This window comes from Dasypus novemcinctus, chromosome 9, assembly GCF_030445035.2.
Source record: "Dasypus novemcinctus isolate mDasNov1 chromosome 9, mDasNov1.1.hap2, whole genome shotgun sequence".
Classification (NCBI taxonomy): domain Eukaryota; kingdom Metazoa; phylum Chordata; class Mammalia; order Cingulata; family Dasypodidae; genus Dasypus; species Dasypus novemcinctus.
The window spans coordinates 93,512,634-93,540,541 of NC_080681.1; the positions used below are offsets into that span (position 1 = coordinate 93,512,634).

Sequence of the window (27,908 nt, forward strand, 5' to 3'; positions counted from 1 at the left end):
TATGTAAAGATCTCTGGCACGGCTGTGTAAGCATCACAGAGCTTTGCAGTAAGGAATGTAGAACAGGGACAGACCCTGAAGTAATAAATTTTGGCAGGAGTAATAAGACTGGACACCCGTAAAATGGCTTTCTGGTGTGGGGTGAGCATCATGTTCCCAAACACCCAGCTCAGGTACCTGGAGTGCTTCCCAGGAGTACTCCTGCAATGGTCAGCCAAGAAAGCATAACCCACTCTTGTGGGGCTTGAGCATGCAGCCAAGTACAGTAGGACACCTGAACTGGTTGTCTGGGGACGTGGGACCTGGCCCCACCTCTCCCAGGACATCTTCACCCAAGCAGCACCTATATAATGGCTAAGATCCTTTAACATTCTTAACATCTCTTACCACTGAGACCTTCTCTAATGTAATGACAGCAGAAGTGCCAAAGTGGTACAACTAAAGTTGAATTCTCTGAGCCCCTACAAAAAAGAGAAATAAGGCTAGTCCTCACAGCTCCTTCTTCTCCAGAAGCATACCTGTCAGCCATCTCCTTCCACTTCATCAGCATTTTTCGTGGCTGCCTCTCAATAGGAAGGTCAAGTCTTCGAAGAAAATAATCTACAACCCCTTGCTCCTCTAACAACAAGGGGACTCGGTAGATGGACGAGACATCATGGACACAGATCACCTGTTTAAAAAAAGGAAAACTTATTTAATAAAAACAAATAAAACTAACTAGACTTATGACCTCCTACTAGATCCATGAACTTGGGAAAACAACAGTTCTGAATTTGAAAAGAGGGCAGTTTTCCAGAAAAATATAAATTACCAAAACCAACTCAAGAATGGAATAGAAAACTGATGACTAATCTATCATAAACATGGATGCAAAAAGCTTTAAAAAATACAAAACAAACCACAAACATAGTTTAAAAAAACTATTTCAAAGTAGGATTTGTCCCAGGAATCCGTGACTGATTTAACATAGGACGAGTGGTTATCAAAGTTGGCTGCAGATTCACATTACTTGGGAGCTCATTAAAATCCAAAACCCACGCTGCATCCCAGACCACTTTAAATCAATCTCTGGAGTAAGAGCCAGGCATCAATATTTTTTAAAGCTCCCTGAGTGATGACAATGTGCAGCCAAGTTTGAGAACCACTGCATTAAGAAAGTTAACAGTGTAATTCACCAAAGGAACAGTTTAATGGAGGAAAAAATCACCTTAGTGGATGCAGATTTGATAAAACTTCAAAACCAATTCATGATAAAAATATTTAGCAAATTAGATATATTAGGGAAAATTTGAAAAGATCAAAAACTTACCATAAATATCATATGGTTATATGGTTTAATATTTGATTTTTAACATTAATGGTTTAATAGTGAAAGTCCAGAACAAAAAATGTATTGTTGTTATTACTACATCTATTCAATAATGTACTAGAGGTCATGGCCATGACTGCATACAACATTATTGCTTATACAGAAAGACCAAAAGAATTTATAGGTAAACAATCAGAACTAACAGAATTTCAGTAAAGTTGCCGGGCTGGAGACCAATGGGCAGAAATCAGCAGGATTTCCTATATACTGGCCACATCTAATTAGAAAAGGTAAGCTTAAAAATACACCATTCACCATAAGAACAAAAATTAGAAATATCTATAAAGAAAATAAAAAACACACCTTAACAAAATCATAAAATATTATTCAAGGATAGTCTTTTCAACAAATGGTGCTAGGGCTGGATATCCACATGCAATAAGATTAATTTAGACACTTATCTCACACTGCTCACAAAAATTAACTCTGAATGGATCACAAACCTAAATATAAGAGCTAAAACTAAAAAACTTCTAGAGGAAATTACTGTCATCATCTTGAATTAAGCAAAAAGTGCTTAGACACCAAAAGCACAGTCATAAAATTAAAAAAAGGATAAATTTGACTTCATCAAAATTAAAAACTTTTGTGCTTCAAAAGACACCATCAAGGGAAGCAGACTGTGGCTCAAGTGATAAGGCCTCTGTGTACCATATGGGAGGACCTGGGTTCGATCCCTGGAGCCTCCTGGTGAAAAAGAAGAGAAAGCATGCCTGCGCTGTAAGCCAAGTGCACATGTGGTGAGACAAGCGCCCACGTGGCAAGCCAGTGCCTGCACAAGTGCCCACATGCGAGCCAAGTGCCTGAGCAGGGAGCCGAGTGCCTGCGCAAGTGCCAGTATGGTGAGCCAAGCGCCCATGTGAGTTCCCACGTGATGAGCCAGTGCTCACGCAAGTGCCTGCGCGTGGCGAGCCAAGTGCCTGTGTGGGGAGCCGAGTATCCACGTGAGTGCCCGCATGGTGAGCCAGTGCCTGCGTGGTGAGCCTAGTGCCTGTGTGAGTGCCCGCATGGTGAGCCAGTGCCCGTCCAAGTTAAAGCATGCAGCAAGATAATGACACAACAAAAGAGAGACAAAAAGTGCAGCAGAGGCCAGGAACCAAGGTGGCACAATTGACAGGGAACCTCTCTCCATGTCAGAGGTCCCTAGGATCGAATCCCAGTGAATCCTAGAGGAGAAAGATGAGAAGAGAAGACAAAAAGAGAAATAGATACAGAAGATCACACAGCAAATGGACATAGAGAGCAAAAACAGTGGGGCTGGGCAGGAGCGGGGGAGGGGGGGAAGGAAAAAAAATCTTTGGAGGGGAAAAAGGAAGCTAAATCCATGGCTTGCATTTAAGAAAAAAAAACACCATTAAGAAAATGAAAAAGACAAGCTATAGGCTGGGATAAAAATATTTGCAACTCATATATCTGATAAAAGATGTTTTCAGAATATGTAAAGAATTCTTACAACTCTATTATAAGAGATAAATAACTCAATTAGACAAAAGATTTGAAAAGATACCTCAAAGAAGATATGTAGAGAAACAGGAGTCTTCATACAGTGCTGATGAGATTGTAAAATGGTGCACCCACTTCGGCAGTTTATTAAAAAAAAGCTAAATGTAAATTTACTATATGATCCTAATCTAATCTACTCCTCTATATCTATCCAAGATAAATGAAAATATATGTCCACCCAACATAATGTTTGAAATCAGCAGTAATATTATAGAGGTATGAAAGTGGTTTAAAGGGAAAGTCTAAGGTCATGTATATTACTGAAAAGGAAAGATAAAAATGTAGCATTGAACTGTACAGCATAGTAAAACCACATGTGAAATACAAATATAGATAAAACTGCATATATAAGACCATTTTTCTTTGAAAATAAACAATATGTTAGTACTACAAGATGTTAATATCAGACAGAAAAATTATGCTAAATGAAAGAAACCAGACACAAACTACTATATATTGTATGATTCCATTTATATAAAATATGCATCAATTTATGAAGTGGTTATGTAGGGGTGGGGCAGGACTGCTAAGGGATGTGGGGTTTTTTTTGGAGTAATGATACTGCTCTAAAATTTTTGGGGTGATGAATGCACAACATGGTCGTTATACTAAAAGCCATTGATTCTACAGTTTGGATAATCATATGGTATGTGACTATATCTCAGTAAAACTGCTTAACAAATAAATGTTTAAGAACAGTCAGAAATAGCTATGTACACGAAATAAAGGACAGAGAGATAGGTGAAGAATTTTCTTGTTTGTCTGTTTTTTGCTTATTATAATCAATGAAATATGAAAATGCTCTAATGATTGAAGTGATGAATGCATAACCATATGACTATACTATATACCATTGACTGTGCACACTAGATGAGCTGTATGTTTTATTAATACGTATCAATAAAATGGATTTGTTTAAAGATGAAAAAAGAAAATATGTCCATATAAAGACTTGTATATGAATATGCATAGCAGTATTGTTCATAATAGACACAAAGTGGAATTAATCCAAATGTTCATCAACTGATGGATAAATAAAAGGTGGTATGTTATAGAATTTATATATTCTTCAGCAATAAAAAGGAATGAACTATAATATATACCATAACAAGGATGAATCTCTAAAACCTTATGTTAAGTGAAAGAAGCCAGATGATGCTTAAAACTACATACTATATGATTACATTTATATGTATTGTCCAGAGAGGGCAAATCTACAGAGACACAAAAAGCAAATTAGTGGTTATTAGGGGCTGAAAAGGGGAGAGAAGGTGACTGACTGCAAATGAAAAATCTTTTTGGGGTGATGAAAATGTTCTAAAACTGGACTTGTACACTTCAAACAGGTGAATTCTATAGTATGTAACTTATATCTCAAAAAGCTGATAAAAATATTATACAAGATCATAGCATAAATGAGATATACCTAGTTCAGAAATGGAAGATCACCATTGTAATATGGCAAATCCCCTCAAATTAATCTAAAGCCCATAAGGATTTAGTACTTGAGAGATCAAGCTGATCCTAAAATTCACAAGGAAAGAAGCGCAATGACCCGAGATGTTTTCAAAGAATAAAGAGGAGATGCTCTCACCCTACCAGATAGATATTACAATTTATAAAGTTAGCATAATTAAAACCATGTGGGGAAGCGGCTGTGGCTCAATCAGTTGGGCTCCCGTCTACCATACGGGAGGCCCTGGGTTTGTGTCCCGGGGCCTCCTGTGAAGGCAGGTTCTTCTAGGCACCATGGAGTGCCACAAGCCTGCAACTGCCACGGAGAGCTGACTCAGCAAGGTGATGCAACAAAAAGGAAGACAGGTAAAAACACAGAAGAGCGCACAGCAAAGGGACACAGAGAGTAGACAACAAGCAAGCCACAAGGCGGGGGGGAGAAATAAATAAAAATAAATACAGACACACAGAAGAACGCACAGCAAATGGACACAGAGAACAGACAGCAAGCAAGCTGCGGGGGGGGGGGATAAAAAAAAAAACATGTGGACTATAGGTGCAGAGATAAACATACAGACCAAGGGACAGAGGAAAGCCAAGAAGCAGACATGTGTATATACAGAAACATTTAATAAAGGTAGCATCACAAATCAAGAAGAAAAGGATGTGTGACAGGACAATCACTGGCTCTCCATCTAGAAAGAAATACACTTAACCTCTCTTGTGAAAAGAAAAAATTAACAACTGAGCCTATTTCCTCTGCAAACGGTGATGCTAACGCTTCCTTCCACCTACCTAGTTGTTAGGTGGTTAAATAAGAGAGAGACTGAGGCGTGAGAAGTTTCTTGTTAGTCTGTTTTTTGTTTATTATTAGTAGTCGTACTGAAATAATGAATATGTACTACTAACGACTGAAGTGATGAATGCACAATTATGTGATTATACCAAATACCATTGATGTACTCTCTGGATAAATTGTATGATTTATTAATATGTATCAATAAAATTTATTTGGGGGAAAGAAAAAAAAAGAAACGTCTCCACCACCAACAGCTAAAATAGAAGCAAAGTTTCTCAAAGCATGGGCTAAGGATCATCTGCATTAGAATTCCCTTGGGGTGGCTTAATAATTATACAAATTACTGGACCCTCTTCCAGACCTAAAAAACTTACAACATCCAACAGAAGTCACCGATCTAAAAGAATTATCTTTTTCTTCTTAAAGAAAGGGGGGTTCACTATAATTCGACTAGACACATTAATAAATATGAGTAGTAATAATTAGGATGTACTTCAATGTAAAGAATCAGAAACAACCAACACAAGATGTGGGGATTGAGTCTGCCCTCCAAGCTTATTATTATGCTGTCAGATACCTCAGTACTGAGGTAGGAGCAAAGAACCCAGGCTCTATTCTAGTCACCCCTCAGAGAGGCAGGCTTTGCTTCCCGGTCTCCTCAACCAGAAAAAGGGGCACTTGTGCCTCTCCCGAGGCTTTCTGCTCTCAGACAACACTCTCAAGCCTCCAGGCAACTGGACAGAGTGCGCCGCGGGAGCAGATCACACTCTCATCTGGAGAGTGAACCTCTTGGGGCACCATGAAATACAAACTTCCCCCAATCCTCACACACCTAGGCTGTCCTGGCTCCCAGAGGATTTCTTAATCAAGACATCATCCTACTGAGACCACAAAGACATACTCATTCAAATTTAAATATGGAAATACTTGCCACTTTTAAATATAGTGACTATTTTTTTTTAACTTTATTTTTAAAGAAGTTTTAGGTTGCAGAAAATTTACATCGAAAATATAGCGGATTCCCATATATCCCACAACCTCCCCCTCTCACATTTTCCCCTTTCAATGACATCTTATATGAGTATGGTACATTTGTTACAACTGATGAACAAATACTGAAGCATTGCTACTAATGATGGTCAATAGTTTACATAATATAGTGAATATTTTTAATGACAACCTATTCTGCTACAGAATTGAATTCCCTTCATTTGCTAAGACAAAAATATCTAAACTAGTTAAAGTGCAGGATAAAAGGGCTGTTCAGAACATGAAAATCACTCTGATGTTCCATGTATTCATGATGAAGCAGAATCCCTTAGACAGAATTCACAGCTTTGAGAATCACACACCAGGAAGGCCGGGTCCCAGCCTGCAGCAGACCCTCATGTCCTGAAGCTCCAGCCATCACGGAGAGAGCAGCTGCCTCTGTAATGGTTGAAGGCCTTCCTCTTGCTCAATTAACCTTAATGCCAGGCCAATGATTTTCATTTTCTTATATTCACCTCCATACTCTTCATCATCATATAAATGGATTTTTTTTTAACCCTGCTGCCTTGGCTCCCAGCTCTACGCCAGCTGGGCTCTCTTACTTAGTTTCTTGATCCTTGAATAATCTAGTAGTATAACAAACTGACCAATAACCTAGACGCAAATCTCCTCCACCACAATTTTCTTTCCACTCTCCACCAGCCAACTTAATCAAAACCATAGTCTCAACTTATGACCACCTAACAGTGCAATTTAAAGCACCATACTTAGATATAGGTTCTAAAATTAGGAATTTTCCCTCCATTAGCACCAGTAACAAAAAGACTAAAATATGTCTGAGAGTATGCAACAGTCTAGACTCCAGGCACCAGGTACATAAAATTCAGTAAGGCAGTCCCTTGAGTATCCTTAAGAAGCTCAGACACTCACAGATCACACATGGACACAGACACAGACAGGAAGGGGCAGGACAAGAGGCTTGCCACCAGCATGTGTGAGACCCACAAATGGCCGAGAGAAGGAAGTGATTAAACCCTGAGGTTTATGGCGAGGAAGTTTGGTAGGTAAAGCTGCTCAGACCATACCATGCCCTGGCTGGGCCTGGAAGATGAAAATAAATAGACCTCCAGGCCATCAAGGAGAGGGGATGCTGATTCCCAATAGAAATGATTAGGTGCAAAAAGCACAGCAATAGAAAGGTTGTGAAGTATCAGGGGAAGTGAAAAATATTCAGCATGTCTGAAGCATCAAGTGGGGAAAGAAGAGGAAAGAGAGGTAAAGGCGTGTCACAGAGCCAATGGGTATGAATTCTTTGGGAAAACAACCTAGTGTCTTCTAGCTTCATGAAACTGGTTAAGAGATTTTAGAACAATTAGAAGAAGAAGAAAAAAAGATTCACATGGAAATGGAGTTTCTACTTACTTGTTCAGGTTCAACATGGCAAAACATTGATATTTTCTCTTTCACTGATGTGTCCAGAGGATTTGAGCACCTGCACACAACCTAGCAATAAAGAAAATAAGAAGTTTAAACAGAAGAAAGAGAATATAAAGTTGAGTTTTGTTTTTTGAGTGAAATAAAACAGACCACATCATTAAGATGGATGAAAACATTAACTCAGCACAACTCAAGTAAACCGTGACATTATATTATCTATTTTCAGGACTGAAAGTCCTAAATCCCAAACATAAGAGAATAGCAGTATGAATGAACAGATAGATGAACTACAAGAGATAACTGAGATTTGACTCCTCGATCATATTCCTGGGTAGGAGTGAAAAGAGAAATGAAGGGAGAGAGGGAGAAAAAGGCATGGAGACTATTAGATGTCACACATGCCAGGTAAGAATATCTTGCAAAACAAAGCCCCAATTTGAATCTCTGGACTGATAATATGACACCCAGGCCCAGAGCCTCAACAGACTTCAGCTCCTACACTTTGATTTATTGGACTTACCCCACTCAGCTAACATGGAGTTGAAGAAGGTCAACCACCACACCATGGAGCCTAGAGTGTCTACAACTGAAAGCGGGAGGAGTGCATCCAGTATCCATGTGGAATCTAAGCCCCCACTTGACATAGATGTGCAATGGACACAACCAATCCAATGTCCACAGAGAAAATGTGGAATGAGTGTGGGAAGGGTAGCCATGGTGGCTGCTGGGTTTGGGGAATGGGAGGAAGAGATGAGATGTGGAGGCGTTTTAGGGACGTGGAGTTGTCCTGGGTGGTGCTTCACGGACAATTACGGGGCATTGTAGATCCCCCCAGGGCCCACTGGATGGAACGTGGGAGAGTGTGGGCTATGATGTGGACCATTGACTATGGGGGGCAGTGATGCTCAGAGATGTACTTACCAGGTGCAATGGATGTGTCACGATGATGGGAAGAGTGTTGCTGTGGGGGGAGTGGGGGGTGGGGGTGGTAGGGTTGAATGGGACCTCATATTTTTTGAATGTAATTTTTAAAAATAAATAAATTTAAAAAAAAAAAACACAAAAAACAAAGCCCCAGTTCCAAGGATTAAAACCCATTATCTCACCATCAATTATCATCAAGAGCATGCCAAGAAAACAAAAGTCCTGTGTTGTCATGGAGAAGTGATTTTAATTAGCTAGGTAAGAATACATGGAAATGAGGTAATCAAGCAATCTTACCAGGTCTGGGGAAAGCCCAAGCCCTCGAAGCTCCCGAACACTGTTCTGGGTTGGTTTAGTCTTCTGTTCTCCTGTTGAACTTGGCTATTTCATAGAAGGAAAAAAAGTTATTTTCTCTACAATAAAGAATATTCAAATATGACTTTTCCCTGAATACCTTTTAATAAGGAAATAGATAATTTGATCATTTATATAATTTAGTTTTTGTCAAAGTTACTCATACATATAGTTAAAGTCAAATAGTTCTTAAAGGTTTGTCCTGAAGGACAGTGTACCCAACCCACATCTATCCCCTCCCATTTTCCAAACCACAGAGACAACCAGTCCATTCTGGTCCAAATTTTTGTTTTCCCTGGTGCTCATAAACATCTTTTCTCATAAACATCCTTTCTTTCCCATTCTCCCCTTTCCTCCGCCTCCCTTCCTCCCTTCCTATGTACTTTATTATGTACTAGATTATCTTTATCCTACTCTGACTCTTGATAATTGCTGGGTATTGCATTCTAGGTTGAAAATCATCTTCCCTTAGAATTTTTAAGAAAATTGTTTTACCATCTTTTAGCTTCCAGTATTACTATTGAGAAGTCCAATGCCGTTCTGATTCTTAATTTTTCTCTTGACAAAGATGCATTTTTCTCTTCAAAGGCTTTAGAATTTGTTCTATTATTATGATATTTCACAATGATTTGCCTTGATGTGGGTCCTTCTTCATCCAATATGCTGAGCATTCAGTGGGCCCTTTCAATCTAGAAATCATGCCTGGAAATTGCTTTGAATTGTTTAGATCGGGGTCAGAAAGCTTTTTTTATAATGGACCAGAGAGTAAATATTTTAGGCTTTCAGGATATACTGCCTCTGTTATAACCACTCAATTCTGCTATTGTAGCGTAAGAACAGCCATAGACAATAGAGAAACAAACAGGTGTGGCTGAATTTCAATAAAACTTCATTTTTAAAAACAGGTGACAGGTCAGCTTGGTCCATGGCTTATGGTTTGCTGAACCCTGGTTCAGATTACTACTTCACCTCTAAGTTTCTGTTCTTTATTTCTGAAACTTCTATTATCTAAAAATCAGAAGTCCTGAATCAGTCCTCTAAATTTCTTTCCTTTCTCTTCTATTTTCTGCTATTGGCCTTTTTGCTCTACATTCTGGGGTATTTCCTCAACCTTCCTTCTCTTACATTTTTTCCTACTACCCAACGATTAATTTCCAGGAATTTTTGTGTTTTCCAAATGTTCTCTTCTTATGGCATTTGGTTCTTGTTTAATGGATACACTTGTCTCCTCTTAATTCTCTGAGGATGTTCATTATAGGTTTTTTTTTTTTAGTGTCCTGCTCCCTGCAGAGCCTCAGTTTCTTATAAAGTTCTTTTTCTCTGTTGTTGTGGTCTCTTACATGTTAGATGCTTTCTCCAAATGTCTGGTGATCACTGGCTGCCAGCTCATATTTAAAAGGCTAACTGCAGTTCTGTGTGAGTAGGTCGGCTTGTAGACTGCTATCTTCACTGTCGGGGGAGCTGGCTGGCCTGTTTCACTGGGAAGCCCACAAGAAGAACCTTCCAATCTCCTATATAGAAAGTATAATCCTGGCTGTGATGATTCTGGGAACCGAGCGGCAGAAGAAGGCAGGGTCTTAATGGCCTTAATTACAGTTAATCCCCATGTAGTTCAGTATGACTGCCCTCAACTGTCCTTAGTGTCTCCCCATTCTGAAACCCTCTCCAGAGAACACAACCTCCGACCTCTGCCAAGGTGGGAGGGGCTGACACCCAGCTTTACACATTAGGGAAAAGGATGTTAGGGTCCAATTGCTCCTGAAACAGCGGTTATATCAAGAACCACCCTCACTCCATTTTCAGATGTACCTGATCCTGCCAATTCCTAAGCCTTCTGGGGGTTCTGCAGGGCAAAGAGAGTTGCTTCTCTGCTTTCCCTGCTGCAGGCCAGGACCCAACTCTCCCAGACCTGCTAGGTTGGTTTCTACCTTTCTGTTCCCTTTCCAGTTCAGTAACTTTTTTTACCAACTCCTCTCAGGTTCTATTTATCTTGGTGAATTTTTGTCTTTAAAAAAAAAATCCCTTTCCTCTGGTTATAGTAAGGTTTCACCCTGTAATACAGATAAATGCACAGGTTTCAATCCACCACTTTAATTGCAACTGCCCTGATTAAAATTTTTCAAATATTTTCCATTGACCCTTTCAAAAAAATGAAAATGATCATTTTCAATCCAGAGTTCTTTATGCCCTGCTTCTTGCACCTATAAGTGAAAACTGTCCTTTTCCCTTTCCTCTCCATCTCCCAAGAAAGAAAATTTCAAATACCTTACCTGAGGAACTAGACTGACATGAATATTACAAAAGTTCTCTCTTTTGACTTTGAACTGGAACTGACGGAAAGCCTCAATAAAGGGCATGCTTTCTATATCTCCCACTGTTCCACCAAGCTGGAAAAACAAAGTTATTTTAAATTTTAGGCACTAACCCTTCCTTTGGTGCTTTAGTTTCTTAATAATAACAGCTGTCATTGTGTTAACTGTATAATGTTAGGGAATATATATTCCTGTGTGCAAAAAAGACTGCTTTTTTGATCAGGTTCACTGTTCCCAACATTATTACAGATCTTTCCATATGACTTCAAAAAAAAGATCAGGGAAGAGAGGTACTAGGAATTTGATTTGCATGAAAGTCACAAAGCAAAGAAGCTTAAATCTTATTCTTTAGTTAACCATAAACAATCCTTATGCTAAAAAGCACCAAATATAAACAAACTGCTGGAATTTTTGAGTTTCCCATCTTTAGAGGAACACTGAGATCCAACAGCTGGAATCAGCATATCTGTAGTGCAGAAACTGAAACCAAATAAAGCTCATTTAAAGATGATTTTTTTTCTGCCAGTAGAGAGCTTTCTCAAGAGATAAAAATGTGACACACCACTCTTAGTGGTATGATCAGCACTAAGTCCATCTACAAATACTGAAAAAGGAGACTTGCTTGGGCAAAGTATCGTTTTCTACTGTGGCCATGCCACATAGCTCTCACTGTGCTTACCTGCCACAGGGCAACATAATTCTCTGAGAGAGAGGAGGCTTACGTAAGGGCTTCAGTGGGAATGATCTTAGCAGTTGTTGATGGCGAAGAGGAGATGTACACATGTTCACATAAGTAGGAATCGTGGCATTTAGAAAAGACTCATACAAACCTCAATAACACACACTTGAGGTTCCAGGCCATCTTCGTCTACAGGTATTAACGCCTGTCTCATTACCCACTCCTGGATTGCATCTGTGATGTGAGGGACAACTGGGAAAGGGAAAAGAAATGTGTAACTCACTCTCTGTCAGCACTGATTTTAAGCCAAGTGTCCAGCAGAATCTAGGCAAATAGACTTCAGGTTAAAACTGCTGTGCTATTTGTCTTGACAGAGAAGCCATGGGGTCATGAAAAATATTTTGGAGACCAGTGTTAAATGGTCTCAACAATTCTTTGGGCTCACACTCCCCACTGCCACCCTTCTGATTTCCAAGTTGTGCTGGAAGCCCTACAAGAGAGGAAGGCCCAGAGGGGCACCCTGAACTGCGTGGGGGCTTCTGCCACTGTGCAGTCCATCGTCCTGGCTGCCACCACCCCAACAGGCCACACAGCCACCATGCTGCTGAGAGCCGAGGCCGAAGGTGCCAGAGCATCACACCTGAGTGCTTTTCCAGGAACAAGAAACTGCAGGACCCTGCTCCATTATGCTTCCAGTTGACCCAAGAGGAGAACACCCACTGCAGGGAGCAGCGGAGTATAGCAGAGGGGTTGGGACCACAGTGTCTGGGAGCAGACTGCCTGCATTCAACTCTCAGTTCCACCACTCATCTGCTGTGGATCAGGGGGCAAATTAATGAACTATTTGTAAGCTTCGTTTCCCCATCTGTTAATAGCTTTTACTTCAGAAGGTAATCGCATCTGCTTCATAAAGGTGTGAAAATTTATGAGCAAGCACCTGTAAATGCTAAGCAGAGTGCCAGCGCTTGCTAAAAACTTTGTAATAATCACAGAGCTCAGACTGTAAGTTCCTAAAGTGGAGAGGTTACCGTTGAACTTGCTATCAATGCAACCAGTGGCGCCTCATGCACAAGGAATTTACTACTACCTAGTCTACACACAGCAGCCTAAGTGACATTCTAAAAATGCAAATCAGAATTCACCACTCTCAGGTTTAAACTCCAGTGGCTTCCCACTGCTCTCAGACTAGAATCCAAACTCTTGCTAAGGCCCAGGAGGTCCTGCATAACCTGCCCTGGCCCACCTCGCCAACCTCTCCCACACCCCCAGCCACTGTGCAGCAGCCACACAGCAGCCCTCCGCTGCCTGAATGCTGGGTGTTTGGGGGCATTGAGCCTCTGCACCGCTGTACCCTCCTCCTCCCGTGCTCTTCCCTGGCCTCTTAGGTCACCTGCCCTCTCCTTTGAGGCTTTCCCTGACTAATCTGTCCCAAGTGGCTTTTCCTAGTCGCCCTTTCCTTCCTCACCCTATTGATTTCTTTCACAGCTCCTATCAGACATCTCATTTTATCTGTGCTTGTTGTCTCTTCCTTAAGGCAACCCTCTTGAGGGCACTGATCCTTTTGGTCCTGTTTATCATGTATTCTCAGCACTAGGGGTCTATCCAAGGCGATCACTCAATAAATACTTGATGAGTAAGGGAATAAATGGGATACATACATGGGATGTATGACCAAAATCACTATAATTCCCAAATGATCTCTTTCTGAGCATCAGGAACTCAGAACACTTTACTGACTTGGCTTCTTTAATTCCAACAACCAGAGAGGTAGGTACTGTTATCTCCATTTTACAGAAAAGGAAACCAGAGCTCAAAGAGGTTAAGTAATCTCTCAATGTTCATAAACCTGGTAAGTGGCAGAGCTTAGATCCAAATATGGCCCAATTAGCCCGGAATCTGGAGAGGGCAGCTCTCCAGATCCATGTGACCCTCAACTTTCAGTCTAGTAAAGTCTAAAGCCAAAAGCAGGTTTACTCTCATAACTCAGATGACACTTTTTTAGCAACCCTTAAAATTTAAGCTTATGCCATAAAACAGACCAGTGGTTTTCCAGCATTACCTTTTTCAAAGTAGAACACATTTCTTAAATGAACACTTGTTTAAAACCCCAATACAAGTGGAGCTGTGCTGGTGAAAATTCAGGAGGGCCCAGAGACCCCTTTGCAGATACCCCCTAACCCACGTGGCCCCAAGGAGCAGCCTGAAACCAGGGTACCCACAAAGGACATTGGTTTCCTTATCGCATGTCCACAAAGTAGTCCCAGATCCACAATATACATACTACTTGGTTTAATGCCCTAACCTAGATGCCTTTATCATTCCACACTCATCACTGCATGACAATAAATCTGGACCCTAATCAGCCTGCCTGAGCAGGACTGACAGCTTCACTGGCAGTCCAGAGCAGTGGTGGTTTCTTTAAATTATTTTTTGAGAAAACCGCCACACTCTGAATAATCAACTGAAGCCATATTTCATTAACAATAGCTTGACACTTCCGGGCCCAAATCACAAAAAAAAGTAAATTTTTGTGCTAGCGAGAAATGAAACTGGTTAAGAATTTTACATCTTAGCAATAAATCCAATATTACCTTGGACGGTTTTCCCCAGGTAATCCCCTTTACGTTCTTTGTTAATGACATACTGGTATATCTTTCCAGTGGTCAGATTATTGTCCTTGGTGAGGCGAATGTCAAGGAATCGCTCATAGTTACCCAGGTCAAGGTCCACTTCCCCACCGTCATCCAGCACAAAAACCTCACCTGCAGTGAATGGCGAAAACGTTTAGGCAAGTGAAAAATACATATACCATGGCACAGATTGAGTCCCAAAGTAAAAACACTCTAATATAACCAAATCTGCATTCACTTGCTGTGACGCAGAGAAACTTATTCCCAGAAAAGTAAACATGACACAAAAGAAAGAAAAATTATCAACCATTTTCCAAATGACACACACTTCCAGCCTGCCAACAAACTCACTCTCACAAAAACTGGAAGGAAATTACAGCCTAAGGCTGTGGATATATGCAACTTTACAGTGGAAAGCTATTATAGTATTGTAACTGCTGCCTAAAGAATTTTCAAAAAGTTCTCCTAAATGAGCAAAATTTGAAGTATGATAAAATGTATCATTTGATTCAAAATTTATATATAAGATCATGTTAGTTATGATCAGCTTCCAGGCTATACTTCAGACCTAAATAAAATTGTGAAATTGCAGAAGTTACCCCTTAGTCCTTAACATTTACTCATTTCTTAAAACTTTGTTCTAGAAGTTTTGCACAGAATAGTTCACTCCTACCATGACAATAAGAGACAAGCTCAAAAACAAGAAAGGAAAAAGTATCACATTTTCCCTCTCAGAGAGATATAGCTCATCTCCTGCTCATGAATTCTGTATTAAACATTGCTCCAGTATATTGATCTTTTCCTGATGCTATTTGTTACATAAGGATATTTGCTCTCATGACACTTACCCTTATAAATTTCTACCTCTACATTAGAGAGTAAGAGTATAAATACACAATTTTAAAACTTATAAAGGTATGATTTAACAGTATATCTAGCCTCAATTTTAAGCAATATTGGAGAGCACTTGTTATTATAAAGTTCTTTCTTATATTGGGCCAAAATCTATTTCTTTATGGCTTCTACCATCCTATTTCTAAATAAACCACAAAGAATAAACCTAATCCCTCCTCTCGAATATTTGAGAAAATGCATGTCACTAAATTTCAACTACCAAAAAGACCATTTCTACTATAGCAACCTCTAGACTGTAGTCACTATATTTCCTTTTAAGAACTCTGCTTTCTCACTGTACAGACTAGAAAAGCATCCTTCTTTTATACTTAGAACCTTTTTAGAAGGCAGGAGATAGAAATCTGTAAGATATGCACACAATATCCAAGGGCTATTTCTTCCACATACTACACTATATATATATATATATTTTTTTTTTTTTTTTTAAGAATGAAAGAGAAGGGAAAAAGAAAAGGAGGGAGGGAGGGAGGACAGGCAATTGCTTACCATGCTCATAAGGAGAGAATGTTCCTGCATCAATGTTAATATATGGGTCAATTTTAATTGAAGTTACATGTAACCCACATGACTTCAGTATTGTACCCACACTGCTGGCAATGATTCCTTTTCCAATTCCTGATATAACACCACCAGTAACTAGAATGTACTTCATTTTACTTCTTAACCTGGGAGAAATAAAAATTATAGATAAAATATATCTCAACAAATCCAGCTTATCTGGGTCCAAACACGGCTTTCCCACTTACTTGCAGTATCGTTTCCCTCTGTCTAAATAAATTGAGAAGGTGGTTGTCAGGTTTAAATGTGACCATAACAAGCATTTCATGGATCACTGAATGACTTTACTCAAATGAGTTGAAAAAACAACTGCTACTCAAATAATGTACCTTTTGTTTAAAATCTGACTACCATAAGAGTCAACCTAAAAAAAAAATTAAAAACAGCTCTGAGCTGTTGATGGAACATTGCACCCCCAATGTTCGCTGACATTGTCAACAGACAGCGCCACCAGACAGTGGTACACCAGGTGGGTACCTCCTTATTTTCCTTACATGAGAAAAAACATTCACTCTTAGATAAGCACTCCAATTTCCCATGAAAGTAACAAAGTCTTTGGCTAAACTACAATGTATCAGCAAAAGAAAACACAGTTCCTCTAAGGCTTTGATGAGAGAATAAAAGAAAAGAATTTTAACACTGAAGAGTTGAGGATAAACAGAAAATTCTCAATTAAAGGCAGTCTCCCAGATCTGCTATGAAGAGAAACTACATATATTAAGGAAAAGTGACATGAGATAAAAACAGTTTGATACCTGCTCCCCCCCAACGCTCCCAATTCCTTAGACCATCTGACCCATCCTCCCAACCCTAGGCCCCCTCAAGCCTGCAAAGCCTAATCAAATAGTATCCCTATGCCCCAGTCTTATCCCTTCACTGCACATCTACTTACCTCCACATTCTCACAAATTTCGCCCGTGTGGGCATTGGCTCACAACCTCCCCCCCGCCCCCCCCCCCCCCCCCCCCAGTTCATTTCAAGCCTATCTTCCAGTCTCTAACTCTCTGGAATTATTGTGACTCCAGCAATGGAAGAAACTGATTGCTGATGTTGGGACAGTGGTCACAGGAGTTGCTAAGGGCAGGGAGAGGGAAGAAGTGTGATATTGGGCATATTTCAGGACTTGCAGTTGTCCTGAATGATACTGCAGGGACATATGCAAGACATTACATATCCTGCCATAACCCACTGAATGGACTGGGAAAGAGTGTAAACTACAATGTAAACTATAATCCAGACTGGGTAGCAGTGCTCCAAAATGTATTCATCAAATGCAATGAATGTGCCAATGCCACACTGATGAAAGAGGTTGTTGATGTAGGAGGAGTGGGGCGGCAGGGAGTGGGAATATATGGGAACCTCTTATAATTTTTAATATAACATTTTGTATAATTTGTGTATCCTTTTTAAAAAAAGATAATAAAAAAGGGGGGAAAAAAGTTTGAAGCATACAATGGACAGATGTTCAAAGAGAGAACCTACTAGATTAAGTCCAGAGAGCTGTACAGTTCTGGCAGGGAATGGGAGGACAGACTTCCTGAGGGAGAAAAGGGGCGGAGGCAAAGACAGCAGAGTGAAGAGCCTGCTGCAAATGGCACAGATGAGAGGAGAGGAGATACTGACAGGGCTGTTAGGGATGACTGATGGCTTTGGAGGCCCTGAAACATCATTTGGTCAGCAAACCCAAATGTGATCGAGATGAAGAACACAATCACCAAGCAGCAGGGAGTGCTTGCTTTGGCATGGTCAGGACATTTTCTTCCTCTGGGAATGCTCCATGTAAAGCCAAATTCTAATAAAAATAAGCTAAGAAAGGAACAAGGAAACTGGGGAGTTCAATTTGAAGAGTTGCTCTGCCTAGCTCCTCCCCAAGAAAGGAATGAACAAACTTGGCAGGGAGAGATGAATGCTCAGAATGTCCTCCCCCTCGAACGGCAAAGAAGACACTCCAACCACGTCCAGCTCTTTCTATTCTCTGTTGCAGCATTCCAAAAAACATGTTTGCTCATTTCTGTGAAATGCATGTAGGATTTATTTCCAAAAGGGGTTTTATGGACACATAAGAGAAATGCTAACTAAACAAAGTCAGCTGGTTTCTTTACTGCAAAGACTCTGGGAGTTTTTAATAAGTTAATGTGCATCACCCTTTTGGTGTGCATCTCCAAAAGGGGTAGCAGTATGCAATACCCTCAAACCTGCCTGCCTTTAGGTCCCTATTATTTGGGAGAAAATCTACTCTGTCACTTCACAATTGAAAGGTCCCTTATTGACACATGAATATCAGACTGGCTACATTTTAGCTATGTCCTAACCAGACACATCCCTTAATCTCACTGATAAAATTTTGGATATTTCTAGAAATTCCACAGCCACCTTTTCTACAGAGTGGGTTACTTCTACAGAGAACTCATCTTATCCATCTGTATTTGATTTGCCCCAATTTTACTTTAAGAGGATACACTTCTCTTTTAAGAGATTCTTGCAGTTTTCCATAGTGCCTGGCAATAAACAGTACCATGTATACAAAGATCAGGTGGGAGGCTGAGAAGACTCATTCACTCACATTTACTGACTCCCTACTATGTGTGAGCTACTGTGCACTCTGGGGACCACAAAAAGAATTCCAATTTGGGCCCATATCTCAGTATCTCAAGTTGCAGGCAGTCCAGTTAGAGAGGAAACATTTACAAATAAAGGAGTAATTCAGTGGTGGCAGGAAGCAGACAACATGTGAAGAGTATAAAAGAGAAGGGAGAGTAGAAAGCATTCAGTGCCAAAACCTAGGTAAAATGTCATGGCCCATCAGAGGGAAGTGAGAGAAGCCCAGCTCAGGGTTGTGGAGGATCAGAGACTGCTCCTGCTTTGTGGATTTGAGACATACAATGATCCTTAAAAGACTGAGGGACTTAAATCATGGGAAAGGAAACAGTGTGAGTTGCAAGTTGAGGGGCAGCTACAGAAAACAGAAGTAGGACCAATTGGGGGTAATAGTGGAAAATAAGTTGGAAAGATAGGCAAGGAGCCAAATCATGTGGATACTCGAATGTCTAACTCTTGAACTTTATTCTGAAGGTGATAAGGAGCCAACAAGAGTTTCAAGCACAAAACAACACAAACCGTGATGTATTCAACAAAGATGAAAACAAATCCCAAAACAAAAGCCCTCACTGCAGATATTGAGGTGTTTTTTTTTTTTTTTAAATGTTGGGAGGTCAAGTTCCAGCTCCACCACTTTGGTACTGAGACCCCAGTCAAGTAATTTAAAAGGTGCCAGAAACCTGGATTTTCTCATCTATAAAATGGGGGTGCTAATCTCCGCATCGGCTGTACCACAGAACTGCGGAGGATTCAAAATTATGAGTGTGGACGTAAGCATGCCACGCAAACATAAGTGACTTCTTTAGAATCCAGCATCCTCATCCTCCACAGCCGGGAGGAAGACAGCTTGGGGGTGCAGGGGACAGCACGGGGTGGGGATGGGGGGTGGGGGGCATTGGGCCCGGCAAGCTCGAAGGCATCACGGGAGTCAGGCGCACACGGAAGAGCCGGAGGGCGCCGCGGCCAGGCCGCCGAACCCATCCCCCACCGCGGAGCGCCAGTCTCGGACCCCGAACCCCATTTCAGTGAGTCTAAGCCCGTGCCTTGTGGCCCAAGTGGCGAGTCAGGGAGGTTCGCAGAGAGGCGGCCGCCGCGCCTGTCTGGGGAGGACTGAGAAAAGGGGGCTCCCGCGCCTCCACGGCCCTCCACGAGCCACCCCAGCCACCTGATCGGCAGGGTCAGGTCGGACTAATACGAGCGCTGCCGGGCCCCGCAGCCCATCTGGCCGCCGCACTCGCTCTCCGACCCCTTTCCCCACCCGCGCACAGCCACGCGGCCCCGCGCGCGGGAGCCGGCACCTCGTCGGCCTGGGCCACCCGCCCCACTCCCCTTAGGCACGCAGCCCATTGGGCAAAACGCCGGGCCACCTCACCCCTGATTGGTGGGAAGCGGTGTCTGTCACCGAGGCGGCGGGGCTGTCCCGCGCCGGGCTCAGCTCGTGCCGCCGATTCCTGCATGGGAAAACAGTTCTCTCGGGATCCCTGGGGTCTGCCTACCTGACGCCGGCTCCAAATCCTCCCGTCAGGTAAAGGACTCAGCGAGCTATGCGTGCGACGAGCCCTGAGCCGCCAGTGAACAACCCCGGCCGCACGCGCTCGGCAGTCTTTCTCGGAGGCGGGCTCTAGGCGGTGCGCACGCAGAGGGCGGGGGGCGGGCTCGCCTCCGGGGCGGGGCCTGGAGTGCTCGGGCCGCAAGGCCCCGACTGCGCAGGCGCGGGGGCTGACGCCGCTTTCCGGCTGGTCCCGCCAGCTGTTCCAAGCTCGCTGTAGCGCGCTGCTGAAGCTCTGGAGACTGACAGCCGTTCGAGATTGGGCAGTTCGTGGCTCTTCTGCCTCACAGGTTTAGTCGTAGCCCGTGGTCCGAGCCTCCTGTCTTGAGGGGGATGAGACCGTCTCACGCCAGGCAAATCCACCCCCTTTTCCAACAGCCTCCGAAAGTTCTCGTCAGCCGCATTCCACAGGGCTGCAGGCTAGCTAGCATTCGCGGCCCCTGGTGCTGCGACCCACAACTTATCTCTCGCGCTGGGCCCCCTGAACCTTAGGGACGCCGGCAGTGTCCCCCCGGCCTCTAAAAGAAAAGTCCAAGAAGGCTGCTCTGCTCTGGCTCCCTCGTCTGGCTCGCTTTTCCTCACTTTTGCCCTGAATGTTGCGTGTTTCAGATGGACAAAGAGCCCAGAGACATACAGTTTCATCAGTTAATTACGCTATTCATAACGATTTTCCAAACTGTTTGGTGCTAAGGGCCGGGGGAGTGTCCATGGCACGGCAAGGCAGGATGACGAAGTCTGGTGGGGGTTGGGGATTCAGGTGGGGAAAAGTGGAAAAGTGACTTTAAAGCTGAGACCTGACTTTTACTGGCAAAGAGCAGGGAGAGATGGGAGTAAGAATGAGTTAGGCAGAAGGAAAAGTGTGCGTAAAGACGCTGAGTCCAAAAAGAGACTAACCCAGCTCAACTGGAAGGTTACGTCCAGACAACTGAAGGAAGAGAGGTGATGTGAGATCAGGCTGGAGAGCACAGCAAGTGCATTATAAACCTAAGGACAGTGGAAAGCCATAGCCATCTGAAGAGGTGGTTTTGTTTTTTCTATAGTGAATACGTGTATGGGGTTGCTGCCCCCACCTCCAACACTACATAAAGTATGTATGAAAAATGAGTCTACCATCTTTATACCCCAGGGTTCCTGTTTTCTTCCCCAGAAGCAATTTGACAAGTTCTGGTAAATCCTCATTAAAAGATTTAAAACAAGGGTGTTGGCCGGATCAGATTGTGTTTCAGGAAAATCACTCAAGCAAATGGATTCCAAGAGACAAGAGACTTCTGCAGCACCCAAAAGAGAGACTTCCGGCTCCTTCCAACCCTGAATCACCACTGCTACTACCCTGCCAAGCTGCCCAAGCTGCACTCAAATCAGAGAAATGCTCAAAATGAGTTTGAAAATGCTCTATGACCCTTGAAGAAACATTTGATGGTTATCAAAGCACCTGGAACATAATAGACACTGAGAACATATTTGCTAAAATAACAAAGACTGTAGGAGAACAAAAATGAACGATTCACTCAGCCATTCTTCAGGATGACAGCCTTATGCTTTCTTTTCCTTCCTCAAATCTCTAGCATCACTCTCTCTCAGCTGCTGGCCTTGTTTCCTATTTCACTGAGAAAATAGAACTACCATGAGCCCCCACCACCACAGCCATTGACCTGCTTGCATCTGTGCACATAAGCTCTGCATTCTCTGCTGCTTCTACGGACAAACTTCCATGCTCCCAGAGAGATCAACCTCCCCTCATTGCATCAAGTGCCATATCCTCCCCGTGACTAAAGAATATCATTCTAGTATTTAACCCCTCTTCTGCATCATCACTTTTCCCCTTTCTACTGGATCATTTCCACTAACATGATGCAAACCCGTCTCTTGACTCTACATCCTTACAACTACCTCTCCATTTATCTGTGCCCCTTTTCAACATACTTTTTAGAAAGTGTCGTGTGTACTTGCCGTCCAATTCCTTCCCTTCCACCCTCTCTTGAATTCACTTCCATCAGGCTTTTCTCAAGTCATTTCCATTGAAACTCATCTTGTCAAAAATTACTTCCATGCACTCAAAAACTTGCACATGAATGCTTATAGCAACTATATTCATAATTTCCCAAAACTGGAATCAACCAAGATGTTCTTCAAAATGTGAGTGGATAAGCAAACTGTGGTACAGCCATACAATGGAATAGTATTCAGCGATAAAAAGAAATGAGCTATCAAGTCACAAAAAGACATGGAGGAATGCATATTGTTTACCGAATGAAGGCAGTCTGAAAAGGCCACATACTGTATGTTTCCACCCATATGACATCCTGGAAAAGGCAAAACTATGGAGACTAAAAAGACCAGTGGTTGCCGGGGTTTGGGGGAATCAGAGGAGGGATAGGTGGAACATTGATTTTTAGGTCAGCCAAACTATTCTGTACCATATTTTAATGTTGGGTACATCACATTATGCTTTTGTCAAAACCGTAGAACTGTGCAACACAGTGAACTCTAATATTAATGTATCAATATTGGTTCATCAACAAATGTACCACATTAATGTAAGATGTTCATAATAAGAGAAACTAGGGGAGAGAGAGGATACTTGGGAACTCTGTGCCATCAGTTCAATTTTCTGTAAAACTAAAATTGCTCTAAAAAAGTCTATTGATAAAAAAAATAAAGAATTGTCATGTGTTCAAACCTCTTCCATGAGCTTACATAATCTCTCTTCCTCTAGCTCTCTCCAGTTCAGCTACACTGGACTTCCAATTGAGCTGTACTAATCTCTTTTCAGCCTCAGAGCCTTTACATGGGCTTTTCCTTCGCCTAACTCGTTCTTACTCCCCTCCCTAGCCTTTCTTTGCCAGTAAAACTCAGGTATCAGCTTTAAAGTCATTTTTTCAGGGAAGGCTTCCCCACCTAAACCCCCAACCTCTACCATACTTGATCTTTCTCCTCCATGGGTGTTCTTCTGGCCCCAGGCCCTTCAGCAACAAGCACTTATGAAAACCATAATGAATAGTGTAAATAGCCAATCAAGCTAGAGTCTAATTGCTAATGTCTGTTCACAAACCCCAGATCCTTATCTTTATAACAGTATGGCTATATGTGCAGTGTGGATACACCTGTCTGTATGTGGTTCGGGATGTGTTTGTATGTTTGGGTTCTTCCTTTCCCCTATGCTGGGCTCCCATATTCCCCGTGAGGTTCTGGGTGCAGCCATACTGGCCCTAAAGCTGGTGCCCAAACTAACCACTCCCTAATAGTATTTGTTGCAGCTGGTCACACCATGCTCTTTAGTTGACTTCTGGGACACCACTTTCTCGGTTTTCTGCTATTTCATGGACTCTTTTTCTGAGTCTTCTGTCCTAGACCCTCTTCCTTTTCCTCTTTCTGAGCTCTAACAATTGGCATATTCCAGGGCTCAATTCTAAGATTTCTTCTTTATCTACAATTACTCTCTAAATTTCCGCAGCCAAACTTTAAAAAAATTATATTCAGAGGACTCCTAAATTTATGTTTCCAACTTGCACCTCTCCCCTGGGCTCCAAGTGAGAGGACCTTCTAAACACAGAACCCAAAAAGTCAGCCCTATACATGGGTGCTAAAGGCCAGACCCCTTGTTTTAGCTCATTAGTGCCATCCAGGCTCTAGAGTTCCCCATGGGATCAGGCTAAGAATGGGCTCAGCTAAACCAGGATCCGGTAAACTTTTTCAAAATTTTTTATTAAGTTTTCTATTTTTTAAGGTACATAGATCACAAAAAATGTTATGTTAAAAAATATAAGAGGTTCCCACATATCCCACACCCCACACCCCCACTCCTCCCACATCAACAACCTCTTCTGTAAAGGATCAAATTGTAAATGTTTTAGGCTTTGTGAGCCTAACATACAGTTTCTGTCACAACTACTCAACTTTCATGTGGTAGTGCAAAAGTAGCTACAGACAACATGGAAATAAAGTAAGTGTGACTGTGTTCCACTAAAACATTATTTACAGAAATAGGCAGTGGGCAGGTTTTGTCTGAAGGTGCAAAGCTTGCCTATCCCTGTGCTAAACACACGTCTTGTCTAACTTCTTCCCTACCATATCCTGCTTCTCTCACTCCCATACAGGTTTCACCTGAGGGCACTTCATCACTCATTCACTTCCACAAGAATCCCATCTTAGACTTTGTTCCTAGAGAAGATAAGGTAGAATAGCACCCCATCTACCTGTCCCATAAAATACCTGACGCTTACCCTAAGGAATTTACCACAGTATGTTGAAATTACCTATTTATTTGTCTGTCTCCTCACTAGATTGTAAGGTTACTTGACCTTTCTTTGCCTCAGTTTCTGTAGCAGGTGCAGAGTCTTGTTCACCTTTTAACAACCAAGATCTAGCATGTTTAAGTATCACCACTACCCTATAATGCAAATGTCATTATCATCGCTAGATTACGTATGACAAAGCCAAGACTGAACAAATACAAATGCTTTCCTGAGAGCACACGTGAAGGTTCACTTTATTTTGTTGCTTTCCTGTCCATCACCAAATCTTACTAATTGTTTCCTCACCACAGATTCTCTGTGCTGCTATTTTCATTTTCATATTAATATGGTATCACCCTACTCTGGTGTTCTAATAGATTATCTGGGTGAGAAAGGGGGCAGGAAGGAGACTGCAACTCTTGACTTAAATTTGTTGTCTTTTTCCCCTGGTTGTGGCTATTTATTCTAAGATGAAATTTTATTTAGTTTTCAATAAATATGGATGGTGATTAATGTAGTTAATGCCACTGAATTGTACACTTAAAAGTGGTTAAAATTGCGAATGTATGTGTGTGAATATATATGTACTACCATAATAAAAATGCCTGAAAGCAAAACAAAAACCCCATTATTTATGAGACCATGCAGAAACTAACCTAATTTACATCTCTCTTCACATCACCTACTCCATGCTATACCACATTGAACTTTTTCACCTCCTTGAACATCCCATTTATTCTCTTTCTGACATATGGATCTTTTCATAGAATTCTGCTGGAATAGCCCCTCCCCCTTTATCTTACTAAGATCACATATCAATTTGGTCATTACTTCCCCAAAGCAACTTTTCTGGACAATCTCCCTTCCCAAGTTGGGATTAGCACCCTGAACTTCCTCGAGCATAGTTCTTCAACTGTATTTTAATATTTCATTTACTTGTCCAAATCCCTACTTGTCTATAAGCTCTGTGAGGTCAGGGGTCTATCTGTATATCTTTTTTACTGTTGTATGCCCAGTGCCTAGCTAATTCTAGCACATACAAAGCACTTGATAAATATTTGTTCCTTGAATGAATAAATCCAGCAGTTAAATTAGATCCTAAATCTTACATCATTTCTTGGGTTGAATCACAAACTTGACTTTTGACAGCCATGAAAAGTAGAAAACCATACAACAATTGCTCAGGAAAAATATCACTTCTTCAAATAACCCTTCAGTGGAACTCTCCCCCCCCCTCCCCCATACCTTTCTACTTTTCTTTGGTACCATTTATCAAAACTATGATAATTTAAAAAAAATTTTTTTTAAAGATTTACTTATTTATTTAATTCCCCCGCCCCGCCCCGGTTGTCTGTTCTCTGTGTCTGTTTGCTGCGTCTTGTTTTCTTCGTCGGCTTCTGTTGCCATCAACGGCATGGGAAGTGTGGGCAGCGCCATTCCTGGGCAGGCTGCACTTTCTTTCGCGCTGGGCGGCTCTCCTTATGGGGCGCACTCCTTGCACGTGGGGCTCCCCTACGCGGGGGACACCCCTGCGTGGCAGGGCACTCCTTGCGCGCATCAGCACTGCGCATGGGCCAGCTCCACACGGGTCAAGGAGGCCCGGGGTTTGAACTGCAGACCTCCCATGTGGTAGACGGAAGCCCTAACCACTGGGCCAAGTCCGTTTCCCTAAACTATGATAATTTTTTATTGAACTTGTGGTTGACACTGGGGTCACTGTATGCTCAGGAGACTTGAATCTCTGAACTGACTGTGTGCCAGCTGGGCCCTGAACCTCAGCAGAGTTACAACACCTACTCTCCAGTTCATTGGACTTACCCAGGTCAGCTAACAGCGGGGTGGGGATGGTCAACCACCACACCAGGGAACCAAGAGAGTCTACAACTGCAAGCAGGAGAATTCCATACATCTAAGCTTCCTCTCGAGTTAGAGGCAGAGTGGGCATCGCCATCCAAGGGTCCTCAGGATAGAGGAATAAAATATGAATTAGAGTGGACTTACTGGTATTCTACTATAGAATTAGTGTGACTCTAGCAATGGAAGAAACTATCATTGATGTGGAGACAGTGGTTATGGGAGTTGCTGAGAGCAGGCAGAGGGAAGAAGAGGTGTGATATGGGGCATTTTCGGGACTTGGAGTTGTCCTGAGTAATATTGCAGGAACAAATGCAGGACATTATATATCCTGCCATAACCCACTGAATGGACTGGGAGAGAGTATAAAGTACAATGTAAACTATAAGCCATGCTGGGTAGCAGTGCTACAAAATGTATCCATCAAATGTAATGAATATGCCACACTGACGAAAGAGTTTGGTGATGTGGGAAGAATGCGGGCGTGAGGAGTGAGGGTATATGGGGTCCTATTATAAATATGTATATACATAATATATGTTTTTTAAGATTTATTTTATTTATTTATCCCTGCTCTTGCCACTTGCTTGCTGTCTGATCTCTGTGTCCATTCGCTGCGTGTTCTCTGTGTCTGCTTGTCTCTGTTGCGTCCTCTTGCTGCATCAGCTCTCCGCAGGCACATGGGCCGTCAGCTCTCCACGGGCGCAGGCCAGCTTGCCTTCACAAGGAGGCCCCAGGACATGAACCGAGGGCCTCCCATATGGTAGACAGGAACCCAATAAATTGAGCCACATCCACTTCCCCTCTTATATTTTTTAATGTAACATTTTGTATGATCTATGTATCTTTAAAAAAATTATTTTTAAATCTAAAAAAAAAAAAAAACTATAATAATAATTATGGCACTTCCAGGAAGATAGTGGACTAGAAAGACACAGGAGTTCCTTCTCTCCCAGAAAAATACCTAGAGGATGAACAGAAATGACCTGGAAAAAACTCTTCTAGAGTTGAGGATACCAGGGGAAGACTAGACACTGCCCAGATGAGAAAGGGGCAAAGGAAAGAATTTCAACAGCAAAACTGTGAGTTAAAACCTATAGCTGCAACTGCTGACATCCTCCTGCACCCTATAGAACACTTTTCATTTCTCAGGCCTTGGGAGCCGGTGGCTACAAAAGGGGCCCCAGGCATCTACCTCCCCAGGAAAGGGAAGATAGGGGGACACAGCCTAAGAAAGACTTTTGACCCAGTAATTTGGTCTGCTGTGTCCCAGGAGCCCTTCCCGGCTGGGCAGGTCCACACTATTGTTTGTCTTGGGAGCTGGAAGAGGACTAAAGAGATCCAAGAGATCTGGCCCTCTCAGTCACCCTCTCTACAGACTGGAACTGGTTGTTGAGGACTCAGAGGGGAGTGGAATTACTTCCTATCTGGGAAAAGAGAAGGGGCTGCCAGCAAAGGTTGCAGAACAACCTCCAAGAAAGTTTGAAGTATGAGGCTCTTAGTGTCCAAGAAGGATCCTCTATGACACTGATCCAGTCCCTGTTGCAGTGAATATACTCTTGACCAGGCTTTGAACTGAGAGGGCTGCCAAAAAGCTCCATCTGCTGCCAGAACAAAGAAGTGCATCTGAGGAAATTAAAAGTATATGAGAGGCTTTTTCCACCTTTAAAACCTCCCTCCACAAGGCCTTGGAAGTGGGTCTGCAACCTACTACTGGGTACAGGGCCCAGATCTGAGCAACTAACAA

General features: G+C 42.2%; 1 protein-coding gene across 2 annotated transcripts in view; it reads right to left on the bottom strand.

Annotated features, from left to right (window-relative positions):
- CTPS1 (CTP synthase 1) overlaps positions 1–20,168 on the bottom strand; it is a 40,495-nt gene extending 20,327 nt beyond the window's left edge. Inside the window, exons 1-8 of one of the 2 annotated variants that reach the window (XM_058303802.1) lie at positions 20,020–20,168; positions 15,854–16,032; positions 14,414–14,584; positions 11,974–12,074; positions 11,102–11,218; positions 8,775–8,858; positions 7,539–7,619; positions 519–670 (exon numbers count right to left, since the gene is read on the bottom strand). In XM_058303802.1, the coding sequence (XP_058159785.1) occupies positions 519–670; positions 7,539–7,619; positions 8,775–8,858; positions 11,102–11,218; positions 11,974–12,074; positions 14,414–14,584; positions 15,854–16,019 (872 nt within the window). In that variant the 5' untranslated portion in view covers positions 16,020–16,032; positions 20,020–20,168. Of the gene's footprint in view, positions 1–518; positions 671–7,538; positions 7,620–8,774; positions 8,859–11,101; positions 11,219–11,973; positions 12,075–14,413; positions 14,585–15,853; positions 16,033–16,113; positions 16,125–20,019 lie in introns of those variants that run through there. The other variant, XM_071217522.1, reaches the window with a different exon arrangement.
- Between the last annotated feature and the right edge of the window lie 7,740 nt (positions 20,169–27,908).